This window comes from Miniopterus natalensis, chromosome 17, assembly GCF_054644295.1.
Source record: "Miniopterus natalensis isolate mMinNat1 chromosome 17, mMinNat1.hap1, whole genome shotgun sequence".
NCBI lineage: Eukaryota > Metazoa > Chordata > Mammalia > Chiroptera > Miniopteridae > Miniopterus > Miniopterus natalensis.
The window spans coordinates 16,824,731-16,840,842 of NC_142097.1; the positions used below are offsets into that span (position 1 = coordinate 16,824,731).

Genomic DNA, 16,112 nt, shown 5'->3' on the forward strand with positions numbered 1-16,112 from the left:
ACTTCTCTCTCCATTCAACAGAGGAAATAGGCTCAGAGAGATGAAGTCACTTGTTCAAAGGCAACACAATTAAAAACTCTAAGAGCTGAAATCTGAGTTAAGATCTGTCTACTCCAAAGTCAGTTGTTTCTACTGTACCAGTAGTTTCCAATGTAGTCTGGGGACCACCCCCTCCCTTCTCTCAAGAGTGTACAGCGGTGTTTTCCAGAGGTTAAATGACATGTCGTATCACAACAGACTGAATGTAGAAGCAAATATGAGAAATTCAGCTATTCTATTAAGGCAGACATTAAAAATATTAAAAACAAACAAGCAAACAGAAAGTAAACAATGCCACTCTTCTCACTATACTTTTTTGTTCTGAAGATTATTAAAAGATTTATGTTTAAAGGTAGTGGGCTTATTATTTTCTTTAATGTGATATAATTGACAAATAACAGTATATAAGTTTAAGGTGTATAAGTGTTGATTTGATATACTTGTATATTGCAAAATGATTACTTTTTTTGCAATGGCCTTACATGAGTATTTCGCATTTTCATTTCTAATCCAGTAAACATCTATATAAATCTCATAAACATCAATAGATATAACTCATAAACAAAATTTCTTTGGAGTCTTAAATTATTTTGAAGCATACAAAGGGGTTCCGAGATCAAAAAGTTTGAGAGCCACTATACTAGACCTTTGTATAGGACCTGCAAGGTATAGGAAGCCTTGGGGTTAGATTTATGCTCTTACCCCGCCAAAATCTGTATCCTTAAGGTCATACAGCTAGACTACTGCCAAAAGTGAATATCTAAAATTTCTGCCAATTAAACCTGGTGCTCTAATTTTAATTTTGAGATTGCTTCCCCTCAGCCCTGAACTGAGCCATTAAAAATAGATTTGGGTACAGCAGCCTCCACACATAGTTTGCTTTAATTAGGCTATCGGACCCACAAATTCAATCTTGTAAGGCCTCAACATCTTCACATTAAAAGCTAGCTCCTGCAGACCAGATGCCCTACAGCCTACTCAACAGAGTGAAACAGAAAACCTACCTGATGAAAACAGCTTTCTTCTATCAGGGGGGTAGCTGATACTCTGTGCTGCATGCAGCTTTCCACATTCCCTACGTTAGCAATAAAGTACATGCTGTGCTATAGCTGGGGAAGGCCTCCAATCTAGTTCACTGCCAAGACTTCCAGTTAAAAGAGGTATGCCAGACACAATCCTGACTTGCTGCAAATTGCAGGAGCTAGATGTGCAGAAGGTGCTGCTGCAGCACTGCAGGCTGAGGTTGGCAACTATTCCAGAACAAACACTACTTATTAGTATATGCCTATTATTACTATATGATACCTGAGATGAGCCTGATATAGTTTGGATTTTGTATTTAGTACTTATGCTCTTGAATTTCCCCCATATTCAGACTGTAAGTTAAATTTGTTACTGAAACAGGTCCATAAGGGGAGTGGGGTGGTGAAGGGAGGTTTCTGCAGGCAGAAGCACAGTTGCTCAAAGGGATAGGCTGGCAGTTACCATAACATTCTCTGGAACAGGAATGGAGCTGGGATCAGATTGCCACAGGGGAGGCCCTCAGCAGTCCCTCCCTTTGAACAAGATGATGTAGGAGACAATTAAAAGTAGACCAGAGCAAAAAGATGTGTCTGTTAATTCCCTCCACTGGCAGCTTCAATTAACATTTACTTTTTTTTTAGGGCCAAGCTCTGTCCTGGGATTTACGTATATAAAAATGAGTAAAGTACACTTTTTACCCTGGAGTTCACAACCTATCTCAAAACACTTATAAAGTTATGACAAAACATAATGTTATATGGCAGTTATATACCAAGACTATGAGAGTAATATGAAGAGGGAGGTCAGGAAATGCCTCAGAAAAGGTGATGCCTGAATTGAGAGGAGTTAAGAAGATAGTCTGGAAAAGGGCAACATGAGCAAAGGCTTAGGTCTGAAAGGGCCTAGTGGCCTGGGGAATAGCCCCAGGAGTTTGGTGTGGAGTTTAAGCCACAAGATATTCCGTATTTTTTTAATCCTCACCCAAGGATATGTTTATTGATTTTAGAGAGAGGAGGGGGGAGAGGAAGAAGAGGGAGGGAGGGGGGGAGAGAGAGAGAGAGAGAGAAATACCGGTATGTGAGAGAAAGAGAGATCGGTTGTCTCCCCTAAGTACCCTGACTGGGGATTGACTCTGCAACCTAGGTATATGCCCTGACCGTGAATGGAACCCACAACCTTTCTGTGTATGGGACGATGCTTCAACCCACTGAGTCACACTGGCCAGGGTAAGACATTCTGTATTTTATGAATGAGGGCCTAGGACTATTTCAAAGATTTTCATGAATGACTACCCAATTTGGAACCCAAAAATGTAAAAGTTTAATAAATAAAAGTATTCAGTCATGTAATACAAAGTTCTTTCAAGTTTGGGATTCAGAACTCTGTTATGAAAAATCCCAATTACACCAAATCAAGATGTTAAAATAGAGAAGAGGTTATTTCTACCTATAATCATCTTAACATGTACACACACCATATTTATAAGAATTAATTTCAGAATCTTTTTAATGCCACGGTACAGAAAGCACTATTGCTAGTAATGGTTAACATAATAAGTAATTATTAAGTAAACTTACCAAGTTTCCTTGGGGAACAAGAAAAGGGCAAGAGAAGAGCAGAAACAACTGAAATATGTAACCAGATTCAGAATCCCTGCCACACAAGGAGGGAGTAACAGCTACTGAGCCTTGTACCACAGTTGGGAAACATGTACAGTACTACAGTTCCTGCTCTAGCACAGGGGTTGGCAAATTACAGAGGGCAGACCTACCACTGTAGCACAAAAGCAGATATAGACAAGCTATAATGAATGGGAATGATCTAAGTTGCCCCAAGAGAGTCAGATTTGTGACTTCCAATCTTCTGCCCTGGCCATACAGCTCAGTTGGTTAGCGTGTCACCTGACACGCCAAGGTTGCTGATTCGATCCCCAGTCAGGGCACACACAAGGAAGGGTCAATCAATGAATGCACAGATGAGAACAATCCATGTTTCTCTCCCTCTTCCTCCTCTTCCTCTCTCCCTCTAAAATCAATAAATTAAAAAAAAGGTTTTAGAAGTAGAGGTCTTTAAAGAATTAATAACAAAGGTACCACGGGAGCCTGTAATAGAGGGTTTTAACATGGTTTGAGGAAGTGACTTTAAATAAAGACTTTAAGACTGAGGAGGAACTAGCTAAGCAGAGGAGCTGGCTCCTTTGGAGGTGGTTCCAGGAGTGGTGGTGTTGGAGAAGAGCACTCCCAGCACCAAGCCCAGGATATGCTGCTGTGGCAGGAACAGTGATGGCTACTTTAGGAAGAGAAAGAAAGGTTCATAGTGAGTTGGAGGTGACGTCATAAGTGTCTTGGTAGGATAAGTTAAGATTCTGGACTCTATTTGAAAAGTGCTGGGAAGCCCCTGAGGGGTTTTAAACAAAACTGATTTACTTGCCAATTCAACAAATATTTAATGAGTGCCTACTGCATGTCAGACATGTGCAAGACAAAGTTCCTGCCCCTCAGATACCTATATTCTGGTGTAGGAGAAAAATACGACAAATTATATAGACCGTTATAAGTGCTAGGAAGGAAATAAACACCCTCACCTCTGAGAAGGTGAGTTTAGATTGAGATACCAAGAATGGGTAGGATGTGGTATGCAAAGCCTGGGAAGAGGCTCCTAGTAGCAAAGACAGGAAAGAAACAGGCATATGGTGTCCTAAGGCTAGTGTGACCAGAGAGCAGCAAAGGCAGCAAAATGTGAGGGAGAGGCCTTCTCAAGTGGGGCTATGAAGGCCATGGAAAGGCATTAGAGCATTTTAAACATTTTAAACATGATCTGATCTGACCTGATCCTGCAACATGGAAAACAGATCAGAAGGGGATCTGAGTGGAAGCAAGGAAAACTGAGGACACTCTTGTAAAGTCCAGGCAAAAGATGATGGTGGCTGGGAACAGGGTGGTTGCAGTGAAGATGAAGAACAGAAGACAGATATGAAACATACTCTGGAGATAGACGTGATAGGACTTACTAGAAGACTTGGGGATGGAGGTAGTAAGGGAGAAGGGTCAAAGGTGATTCTCAGAGGTCTGGCTTTGGTAACCATGTGGATGACAGTACTAAGTGATACAGGGAAGACCAGGTTTGGAATGACTGGAAAACAAAAATTTTCTTTTTGTCATGTTAGGTTTGGGATATTTACTGGTGACCTTGATAAGAGCAATTTTAACAGCGTGGTCAGAAGAGAAACCAGATTGGTATAGCGTAAAAACTGAATAAAAGCCAAACAAGATGGCACAGGTAGAAATCTGGCTATTAAGGGAAATAAAAAAAAGTAGGATAGTAGTTGGAGGCAGAAAAGAGGAGTATCAGAAAGAACATAATTTGTATGTTGATGGGAACAGATTTTTATAGAGAGGTGATTTTTACAGGATTTGGTGATTGATTTTATTGGGAATAACAGAGGAAAAATCTAAGGATTATACACACAGGATTCTGATTGTGGTGCCATTATTGACACCAAGAACATGGGAGCAAGAGCAAATTTATTTGCCTCCAAAGACCGTATGTTTCCACCATATTTGGTAGGCTTCCTTACTTGTCAACATCTACTGAGGGAGAACTATAAAATGTGACTGAGCCTTGCTAGACTGCAGTTCCTGATGTGACTTAATCTCTTGATGAGGTTTAAACTGCTTTGGGAGCAACAATGCTATGCTAATTGAATCTAGTAGCCAGGTGAACCAACTGAGTAAGAATGGGCTTGTACTGGTTGAAGGGGCAGAAGTTATGGAAAAGGGCACTGATGGGGGAAGCAATCCTACTTTTGTAATCAGTACAATGAAGACTTAAAAACTGGTAACTTTCAGATAAACAGTGGAACTAGCTGCTCCCCCCAAGAAATTAATCAAATCCAAAATTGTTCATACTCTCCAAGTTTATAATAGCAATGGTGTACCTTAATACTCCCTTATTATTTCTGATATTACAGTGAATTTCCATGGGCATTATTTTCGGAAAGCTAAGGCCTCCTTTTAAAGAAAAATAAGTTCTTGCAACAACCAAGGAAAATGATGCTACTCCAGCTGGTTCAGGGAAGTGCCTGGAGAGAAAGGCAGAAACTGCAAGAAAATAGTTTTAACTTAATAGCCCATTCTGATGTTTGTGGTAGGTGTTTGTGGATGCAGCTAGCAACCTACAAAAAGGTCTAAGTTTACTATTCAACAGTATGGAAAGATGGAATGTGGCATAGCTCTCTAGCCTAATGGTCGAGCTGCTGAAAGCTTCATAGGTATCACATCCTCAGAACAAACCACTCAATCACCTGATCCACTCTCAGAAGCCCCAGATCCGTTCCATTTCCAGAGCTTTCGTGTGGCCCAGTTTTCAGAAGCTACGACAGAAGGACGGTATCCGAAAAAGCCTGTTGATCCAACAGGCAGCCCAATTCACGGACTCTGGGTGGCACAGGGTTCGGAAGAGCCTTGAGACTCTCAGTAACTACCCTGCTTTCCTTCTTCTTTTCCCTCATGGAGCTGGGAAGGCCAGGGGCCCCCGTTCTTCCTGCATACGACTCCCCAATACCTTTTCCTTACGGGACCAGGCCCTAGGAGCCTGGGTCCCCACCTGACCCATTCGAGGAGCACGCTTTCCAGTCCGAACTTCACCTACCTGAAGTCCGCCGCTTCTCCGTTGCGATAAGCCCCCACCAAGGAAAATGGAGTCGTCAAACCAAGACTGGGAAGGGATAGTAAGGACCCACCGCACGGACCCTCCGCCGCCACCGCCGCCGCTGCTGCGTCAACGTGCTACGTCACTTCCGGCTCCCTGTCACTGGGAGTGGGCGGGCCATTTCTTGCTCTCTTCCCCACCCGGCTACCCCGGGTTTGACCAAGAAAGAGCGAAAACTGGCAGAAGCGGTTCAGGAAGGCAGCTTTCAGAACACAGCCCCGGGAACAGAGCTAGCGGATTGAAAGTAACCAGGCCTAGCCCGTTCCTCAGGCCGCTCTAGCCAAAGGAACCATAAAGAGCAAATTAGGGCTCCTTCATTTCCTCCTCTCTCTGGTTCCTTTCGTAGCTTCCGGTTCCGGGGAGGGGCCGAGTTTTCTTAGTGGGTTAAGGGCACCGCGGCACAGCCAGGATGGCTGTGGTATCGCTACTGTTGTTTGGGGGTTTGTGGAGTGCTGTGGGAGCGTCCACTCCGGCTGTCGTTACATGCGGTTCTGTGGTAAAGCTACTCAATACGCGCCACAACGTGCGACTGCATTCACACGACGTGCGCTATGGGTCAGGTACTGCCAACCGGGTTCGGGTGGGCTAGGAAGGCCTCGTAGGCTCCGGAGGGGGCGGGGCCTGGAGAAAGGCTGAGGGGTGTGGCCTGGGAAGGTTAGGTGAGCCCCTGGGAGGTTCTTGAGGTCTGGAGGCAGGGAGTCGGAGAATTGAGTTGTTCTAAGGCACTTTTTTTTTTTTTAATTTAAATTTTTTATTGTCGACACTATTGTAGACGTCCCCCATTTCCCTCCGTGTTTGCCCATCTCCACCCAGCCCCCACCCGGTCTCCCTTGGCCCTCCCCATACTAATGTCTGTGTCCATGGGCTATGCATATATGTCCTGTAGCTAATCTCTTCACCTTCCTTTATCGAGTCCCCTCCACCGTTCTCCCCTCTGACATTTGTCAGTCTGTTCCCTGTATCCATGCCTCTAGTTCTACTTTGTTGGTCAGTTTTTGTTCATTAGATTCCACATATTAGTGAGACCATCTGGTATTTGTCTTTCTTAGATGGCTTATTTCGCTTAGCATAATAATCTCCAGGTCCATCCATGCTGTCGCAAAGGGTAAGAGTTCCTTCTTTTTTACAACCGCGTAGTATTCCATTGTGTACCACAGCTTTTTTATCCACTTATCTACTGATAGGCACTTGGGCTGTTTCCAGATCTTCACTATTGTAAATAATGCTACTATGAACATAAAGGCGCATGTATTCTTTCTAATTGGTGTTTTGGGATTCTTAGGATCTATTCCCAGAAGTGGGGTCACTGGGTCTAAAGGCAGTTCCATTTTTAATTTTTTGAGGAAACTCCATACTGTTTTCCATAGTGGCTGCACCAGTCTGCATACCCACCAGCAGTGTACTAGGGTTTCCTTTTCTCAACATCCTCGCCAGCAGTTGCTGTTTGTTGATTTATTGATAGTAGCCATTCTGACAAGTGTGAGGTGATACCGCATTGTTCTAAGGCATCGTAATCATAATACCAGCCTCATTCTGGTGAACTATGTGCCAGGTATATACATTACATATATACTCTTCTAGATTTATATCATTCCTACAAGATAGAGATTACTGTTATCCTCATTTTAAAGATGAGGAAACAGACTCAGAAATAAATCACATACTCAAAGCCTTGCAGATAGTGAGTGACAGACAGAGTGCGATCCAAATCGTCCAGGTTCAACGTCTGTTTTCCGATACTCTGGGCTGGCACTACTCAAGTGTGGGAGAGATATACATAAGTGCTGTATCTCTGAAGTTTTGAATTCCAAGAGCTCACTCTTTGCCTTTGACCCTCTAGTTCTAGCTCTTTTGCATAGTGACACTTGATCTTCAACTCTTCTTTTGGCCTCTTTTTATTCAAACCTTACCCTTATTGCCTGGCTGGTGTGGCTCAGCAGTTGAGCATTGACCTATGATCCAGGAGATCACTGTTTGATTCCTGATCAAGGCACATGCCTGCATTGCGGGCTCAGTCCCCAAGGGGGTATGTGCAGGAGGCAGCCAGTCAATGACTTTCTTATCATTGATGTTTCTATCGCTCTCTTCCTCTCCTTTTCTCTCTCTGAAATCAGTAAAGATATATTAAAAAAAAAAAAGTACAAACCTTAACCATTCTTCTTGTAAAGAATTTAAACTAAAGCACTCACTGGAATTGGAGAGAAAACTGTTTCTGAGAGTTTTTTTATTGAATGAAGTTAAAATGCTTAGTTTGCATGTTCATTTAAAATTAAGCAATTATTTATAGGTTCATTTAGTATACATTAATGAGCTCCTACTATGTGCCTATTGTTATTCTTGATATAGGAGATATGGTGGTCAGTCAGCCAGTTACAAGAAAACCAAAACAGACAAAAAGAGAAAAAAGTTAGTGTACTAGTGAGAAGAGAGCCATTTAAGATGACTGCTAGGTTTCTATCTTGGATGACTGATGATACTAATAGCTAAGAGAGGAAGGAGCTCTCTTAGGTGGAGGCTAGTCAGTGGTTCATGAGTCTCAAAACCTGTTTGACCAGTTAGACTTGGAAAGGAACTGAGTTGTCATTGTTGGGATGTCTTAATAATCCTAGGTCAACCATTCAGCAAACACCTGCTATGTGTCCACTTTATTACTTTTAAATTTGATCTCGTTTCCTACTTTGAATCTACTAAATCAGAGCCTTGCCAGCAGGAACTTGTAAGTTTAGAAAGCTCTTCAGGTGCTTCTGATGGCTAGCCAGATTTGAGAACCAAGTTCAGTCTAGAGCTCAGAAGAGAGATCTGTGCTGAGCCTGAGATAAGTACATATGGTACCCGACTTAAAAATTTTTTGATTTTACCATGGTGTGAAAGCAATACGCATTCAGTAGAAACCAGCTAGGCTAAGCCCTGATGTTTGGTAGATTAGGTATTAAATGCATTTCGACTTACGATATTTTCAACTTACAATGGGTTTATCAGGACATAACCCTGTCATAAGTTGAGGAGCATCTGTTCAACATCATTGTAGAGGTGGTGGTTAAAGATGTGGGTAGAGTAATGAGATTGCCCAGGATGAGCTGTAGTTCTCAATTTGGTGTCAATTTGAATCACTTGAAAAGTTGTTGAAGCACTTATAAATGCTTTTGTCCTGATCCCCAACAAGTATGAAGGTGGATAAGGGCCAGGGCTAGAACTCTGGGTAATTCTAAGGTTTAAGGATGGGAGAGGAAGTGGAGAGTTTAATAGAAAGTGAAAAAGGAGACAAAGTATAGATCATGATTTAGTGAAACAGGGCAGTAAGGACCAAGAGAACTGTAAGGCAATAACCAGAAGTAAGGAGGAAGGGTTGGTTTGCTTTTATTTTTAAAGATGTAAAAAACCATGAGCTGAGTGGAAGAAGCAATGGAGAGAAGCTGGTAGCTTGGCTACAAACATTCACCCAGATAACTGGGACAAGACATAATGTGTTAAGTGGTAAAAGGGAAGTGTCATTAAAAGGCTGTGTTCAGGCCTGACCGGTGTGGCTCAGTTAGTTGATCATCATACCAGGAGGTCGCTGGTTCGATTCCATGTCAGGGCACATACCCACCCAGGTTGTGGCTCGATCCCCAGTGGGGGTTGTGCAGGAGGCAGCTAATTGATGTTTCTGTCATCAAGGTTTCTCTCTCCCTCTCCCTCTCTCTGAAATCACTATGTGTGTGTGTGTGTGTGTGTGTGTGTGTGTATACACGTGTGTGTGTATACACACACACACACACACACACACACATATATAAAGGCTGTGGTCAAGGCAGGGCCAAGAGACTTGAAGGCAAAAGTAGGAGGAATAGGCAAGAGTACCTGAAGAAAGTTTATGGGAAATAGGGAGTGCCTTTAAAGAATTGTGTAGTGAATAAGGCCTAGGGAAGAGAATATCCGTGGTATTTATATGCAAGAGTGGCCTATTTGGGGGATTTGACAGAAAATAAAGCTTCATGGAAGGCCATGTGATAGAATTGTTAAGAATGTCAGTTGTAGCCCAGCCGGGCATGACTCAGTGGTTGAGCGTCGACCTAGGATCCAGGAGATCAGGGTTCGATTCCCGGTCAGGGCACATGCCCAGGTTGTGGGCTGCAGCCGATCAATGACTCTCTCATCATTGATGTTTCTATCTCCCTCTCTCCCTCTCTCTCCCTCTCTCTGAAGTCAATATATTTAAAAAAAAAAAAAAAAAAAAAGAACATGAGTTCTAGAGTTAGGGCATCTAGATTCAAAATACCAGCACTGTCTCTTGGAGTTGTGTGACTTTGGACATACTATTCAGCCTTTCTAACACTCCAGTGTAAAATAGTGATAATAATAATAATAATACCAACTTCAGCACTGGCTGGTGTGGCTCAGTAGTTAGAGCATTGGCCCATGCAGCAAAGGGTCATGGGTTCAAATCCCACTCAAGGGCACGTACCTGGGTTGCAGGTTCGATTCCCAGCCCCAGTTAGGGTGTGTGTAGGAGGCAACCAATTGATATGTGTCTCTCACATTGATGTTTTGATGTTTCTCTGCTCCACCCCCAGTCTCTCTAAAAAACAATGGGAAAAATATCCTTGGGTGAGGATTCAAAAAAAAAAAAGAATACCTACCTCAGAAAATAGATGCATGTATCAAATAAGAATATTCAATCAAAAGGCTTGGGTTATATCTCACATGTAGTAAGTGCTCAATACACATTAGCTAGCTAACAATTACATATATATTTTCTCTCTTAAGCCTGGGTAGCTATATATTTAACCCAGTGCCTTTTAACCTGCAGAATTATACCACTTAAGGCAGTATTAACCAAATTTAGATGACTCAACAATACTTTTATAATATATTGATAGATGACTTAAAAAAATTCAGGAGTTGTATGGCTGTTTGGATTAAAGTTGACAGCAAAAACTGGTCTCATTTTTAAAAAATTCTGACTTGAGGATATGTTTTTATTGATTTTTTAAATTGATTTTAGAGAGAGAGGAAGGGATAGAGAGAGAACATTGATGTGAGAGAGAAACATTGATCAGTTGCTTCACATACTCACCCTGACTGGGGAGCAAACTCACAACCTAGGTATGTGCCCTGACAGGGAATCAAACCTGCAACCATTTGGTTTATGGGACAACGCTCCAACCAACTGAGCTGCTGACCAGGGCAAAACTAGTCTCATTTTAATTGTGAAATGTGATTAAAAAAATTTTTATTGTAATACATAGTAAACATTGAATAATATTACAAACATGTTAAAATTATATTAGACACCTGACATGTACTAGGGGCTATCCAGGCTAGCATATATAAGTAAATGCTGCTTGTACTTCAAAAAACCTGCATGTGTTCATTTATTTAGTGCCCTTTGATGCAAATTATTGAATTTTCTGATATGGCACACTCTTTTTTTGTTGTTGTTAATTCTCACCTGAGGATAGTTTGCCATTGCTTTTAGAGAGAGTGGAAGAGAGCGCCAACGAGTGCGTGAGAGTGAAACATCAATGTGAGAGAGACACGTCAATTGGTTGCCTCCTGCACCTTACCAGGCTTGGGGATCAAACCTGCAAACCAGGTATGTGCCCTTGACTGGGAATCGAATCTGCGACCCTTTGGTGCACAGGCCGATGCTCTAACCACTGAGCTACACCGGCCAGGGCCCAATACGGTATACTCTTTTTTTTTTTTTAATGTTGTTGATTTTAGAGGGAGAAAGGGAGAGGGATAGAGATAGAAACTGAGAGAAACACATCCATAGCCTGCCTCCTGTACACCCCCTACTGGGGATCAAGCCTGCAACCCAGGCATGTTCCCTGACTGGGGAATTGAGCCAGTGACCTCTTGGTTCATGGGTTGACGCTCAACCACTTAGCCACACCTGCCAGGCGGTACACTCTTAAATATAGTTTATCATATATAACACTATATAAATACATTAAGTATTTCTTATATATGTTTGTGTTATAGAAGAAAAAAATATTACCAAGCATAGGGTTTTCTCCCTATCCCTCCAAGCCTATTTTATGACATGGGGCACATTATTGGCCATTGGAAAGAAAGGGGTCCAGTTGAACTTACCCTCTTTTCTTTTTTTGGCTGCAGGTAGTGGGCAGCAGTCAGTGACAGGTGTAACCTCTGTGGATGACAGCAATAGTTACTGGAGGATACGGGGGAAGACTTCCACAGTGTGTGAGAGGGGAACACCCATCAGATGTGGCCAGCCCATTCGGCTGACACATGTCAACACTGGTCGAAACCTCCATAGTCACCACTTCACCTCACCTCTTTCTGGAAACCAGGTGAGGTGACATCCTATGGGTCATTGCTGCTTTGTGCTTTACTCAGTTGAGTTGTTTCATATCTTGGTTCTTAGTCCTTTCTTTTCCAGGTGTAGATGTTCTCTTTTTTGTTTTTTAAATATATCTTTATTGATTTCAAAGAGAGGAAGGGAGAGAGAGAGAGAAACAGCAATGATGAGAGAGTCATCATTGACCGGCTGCCTCCTGTACCCCTTGGACTGGGGATGGAGCCTGCAACCCAGGCATGTGCCCTGACTGGTAATCAAACTGCGACCTCCTGGATCTTACGTTGATGCGCAACGACTGAGCTACTCCTGGCCGGGCAGATGTTCTCTTTTGTGCAGACCTGGAGAATTGGTTTTGTCTCATACCTGTGAAAGAAATTATTTCTGGTCAAAATGGAGACTTTATATCTAGATCAAATCAAGAAATGAGAAAAGATATAATAGGTATATGTTAGCATATCATGTCCTCTTGATAAATCCTATAATAAAGAAACCTAATGGTTTCCAAACTTGCAATAAGAATTCTTCTTATTGTAATGTTGCCAACTGACCACATTAGGAAAATGAATTAGGTATTGTGCCATTTTTTAAGCCTTTAGCTTTTGGGTGTGGAACCCCGTAATGACTGCTTCCCTCCCACCCCACTCTGTGCACAGTTTTCTCTATTAATATCTTACATTAGTATGGTAGATTTGCTGTCGTTAATTGATAATATTGATACATTGTTATCAACCAAAGTCCATAGGCATTCCAATTTCCTTAGTTTTTACTACTATCCTTTTTCTGTACCAGGATCTTATCTAGGATACCACATTACATTTAGTTGTCATTTTTCCTTCAGCTCCTCTTGGCTGTGACAGTTCTCAGATTCTTCTTGGTTTTTATGACCTTGACAGTTTTGAAGAGTGCTGGTTAGGTATATTATAGGGTACTTCTCTACTCTATTGGAATTTATTTGATGTTTTTCTTATGATTAGACCGGCTTTGTAAAGGTTTTGGGGAGAAAGATCACAGAGGTAAAGTGCCATTTTCATCACATCATAACAAGGATACATACTATCTACGTGATTTATGACTGTTGATACTGATTACCTGGCTGAATTAGTATTTGGCAGGTTTCTCCTGTAAAATTACTCTTATTTTCCTCCTTTCCATACTATACAAAGAAGTTATTTTTCACAGCCCACATTTAAGAATGGGAAGTTATGCTTCTTTTTTATTTATTTTTTCAAACTGTAAGAGAAAGTTTATTTAGAAAGTCACAGAGGTAGAAGAAGTGAGCTGTAGAAGAAACAGGCTCAGGAAACAAATTATAGAGGCAAAAGAAGGGCCCTTGATGTTTAGGAGAGAGAAAAGTAATGTGCCTGGGGGGGCGGGGGAAGCATGGGTGTGCTCCTTGGAGGGAGAGCAGTTATGCTTCTCCTCCTTTAGGTGAAGTAACCATCTGTATGTATATTAAGTTAAACATGTGTTCTTAGTGATGTCTCCAATTCTAATCCATTACCACATAGATCATTCTAGCTTCCTCCCTTTACATTTTTGTAAATTCCCACTCTAACAGTGAGATACCTGGCTCCATTATCTTCCATTCACCTACTTGTTCAATTCTAGTATACGTGTATAGTAGTAAAATTGTTAATTATGTGCAGTTCTTTTTGCCTTTAGTCTTAGACTGTTCCTAAATGACCGCTTTTTATCATTTTAAATTACATAGTTAGTATATATTTAAATTATATATTTCTGAATTAATCAGTAATTATTTTATTGTGATAGAAACTGAATATTTAAATGGGATTAGGAGTGGAAGATAGTATCTGCTATAATTTGCTCAATATTTCTTAATTATCATAATTATTTTGTAAGGTGATGTTATCATTTTATAGAAGAGAAAGTAAAGGCTTGAAGGAGTTACATAGGAAGGAATAGAGCCGAGATTCAGGGTCTGCTTGTCTCCAGCTTGTTTCTCACCAGGTCTTTTAAAATCTAGTTAAAAGATAAGGCAGGAATATTTAAAGTCAAATAACAAGAGTTATAAAATATTTTAAGACTATAATAGAAAATATAAGGTAAATAAAGGGTTACTTGCAAAATTAGTGATTTGGACCATAGTCTTATCACAACCAATTTTGTGTCCGTTGTGTCTTCTTATTTTTTCCCCACAGTTTAAATTAGTTACTTTTAAACCACCCTCGAAAGCCTTTCACTTTTGGGTAGTCTTATTTTTCTTCCTATTGCCTACCTCCCCTTTCCAAGCCTATGTGCTAGCCATGATAATGTTGCTACTACCATCTGTGTCTTCCAGGAAGTGAGTGCTTTTGGTGAAGAAGGTGAAGGCGATTATCTGGATGACTGGACAGTGCTCTGTAACGGGCCCTACTGGGTGAGGGATGGTGAGGTGCGGTTCAAGCATTCTTCCACCGACGTTCTGCTGTCTGTCACAGGAGAACAATATGGTCGACCCATCAGTGGGCAAAAAGAGGTGCATGGCATGGCTCAGCCAAGCCAGAACAACTACTGGAAAGCCATGGAAGGCATCTTCATGAAACCCAGTGAATTGTTGAAGGCAGAAGCCCACCATGCAGAGCTCTGAGTTCAGAGACTGTGAGCCACTGTCACCACACTGTTCATAGACATCTGCTGCTGCTTCACCCTGGGATCCCTGCCACAGGTCCCCTGGTCATTGTCCATGTTACCACTGAGATGAAGATGGACGGCAGAAAACAGTGACTGTGTTAGGAGGCTTCAGCCCTTCACAGTTGAAGTGGTTCTCCCACTTGGGTCTGTTCTTTCTGAGTGCAAGACTTATTGGTGAAGGAGCAGGTGCTTTTTATTCACACTAATAAAACAGAAACTAAGGGAGACATCCCTCCTAGCTGGGAGATTTTTACTCTTCAAAAGCTTGGCATCATGGATTATTAATGTGTGTGACTTTTTCCCTGTTTTCTTTCTCCAGAATGATAAAAAAGAATTTCATTGTTAGTCACTGTGTTGTCATTTATTAGGTGTGCTATTTCATGATGTAATTAATCCTTGAGTCCTGAGAGTCACTGCTATCACTCTTTTGAAATGCTGGGAACCATTGGTGTGGGGCCCTTTTAAGAGCCTTACTTGCATCCATATTTTTTCTTTCTATTTTGACTTGTCCTCTAGCACTTCATCTTTACTGGATTTTTCACTAATTATGGCTAAAGATCCTCAAAAAATACAGCTTAATAAATAGCCAATGAAATGTTTTACTCTGAATCTGTTCCTGCAGTTTTGAAAAAGAGGAACCTACATTTATTCACTATCTGCTAAATACTTGGCACCATGTTGCTGATCTTAACTCATTTAATCTTCACAGATCACAGGGTAGATGTTACAGTTTTACCAATGCAGAACAGAAAAGATGAGTAACTGCTCAAATTAGTAAAGCTAGTAAATAACTTGAGGACAGGAATCCAGTTGTATCTGGCACTTTTTTTTTTTACTATACTACAGTTATGTTCAGCTCTTGGTAGATAACTACTCTTTGGGGGACAAATGTAGGGATATCTCTCTCTGAAAAGGTGGGTAGAAAACTTTGGTCCTAGGCTCACCTCATTTTTTCCTTTCCTTTGCTGGTCAATTCCAGAAAGTTTGCTCTGTGTCCTTCAAGCATGCAGTGGGGAACAAGGCTTTCTGCCGTCTGTTGGAATTTTATGACTAGCAGGCCTTTTTATTTTTAGAAACTTCCAGATTTTTTTCTTCCTGTTTGCTTTAGGGAGTTAAGGTAGAAAACATTTAGGGAGCCCTAGCCAGTTTGGCTCAGTGGTTAGAGCAGCCGCCCTTGAACTGAAGGGTCCCGGGTTTGATTCTGGCCAAGGGCACGTACCTTGGTTGCAGGCTCGATCTCTGCATGTGGGAAGCAACCAATTGATGTGTCTCTGTCACATCAATGTTTTTCTCTCTGTCCCTTCCACTCTCTCTGAAAAGCAATGGAAAAAATATCCTTGGGTGAGGATTAACAAAAATAAATTGGGGGATACAGGTACCCCCTGCTTTCCAAAAATTCCTG

At 41.6% G+C, this 16,112-nt stretch overlaps 2 protein-coding genes across 2 annotated transcripts in view; one reads left to right on the forward strand and one right to left on the reverse strand.

The window, feature by feature from the left end:
- The window catches only part of SUPT6H (SPT6 homolog, histone chaperone and transcription elongation factor), a 32,074-nt gene extending 26,245 nt beyond the window's left edge, over positions 1-5,829 (reverse strand). Inside the window, exon 1 of the mRNA XM_016201932.2 lies at positions 5,713-5,829. The gene's annotated coding sequence lies outside the window, so the exon portion shown is untranslated. The remainder of the gene's footprint in view (positions 1-5,712) is intronic.
- A 320-nt stretch (positions 5,830-6,149) lies between these two features.
- On the forward strand, positions 6,150-15,319 carry SDF2 (stromal cell derived factor 2). Its single transcript, XM_016201931.2, has 3 exons — positions 6,150-6,332; positions 11,875-12,071; positions 14,379-15,319. Exons 1-3 carry the CDS (start codon positions 6,182-6,184, stop codon positions 14,664-14,666), a joined length of 636 nt encoding a protein of 211 aa, XP_016057417.2. The 5' UTR covers positions 6,150-6,181; the 3' UTR covers positions 14,667-15,319.
- Positions 15,320-16,112: the final 793 nt, after the last annotated feature.

What these genes read in the sequence shown, in the direction of transcription:
- SDF2 (XM_016201931.2), top strand. Translation starts at nt 6,182, where the DNA reads ATGGCTGTGGTATCGCTACTGTTGTTTGGGGGTTTGTGGAGTGCTGTG. An exon ending in CGACGTGCGCTATGGGTCAG is followed by an intron (nt 6,333 to 11,874) that starts GTACTGCCAACC and finishes TTTTGGCTGCAG; the next exon opens with GTAGTGGGCAGCAGTCAGTG. An exon ending in CACCTCTTTCTGGAAACCAG is followed by an intron (nt 12,072 to 14,378) that starts GTGAGGTGACAT and finishes TGTGTCTTCCAG; the next exon opens with GAAGTGAGTGCTTTTGGTGA.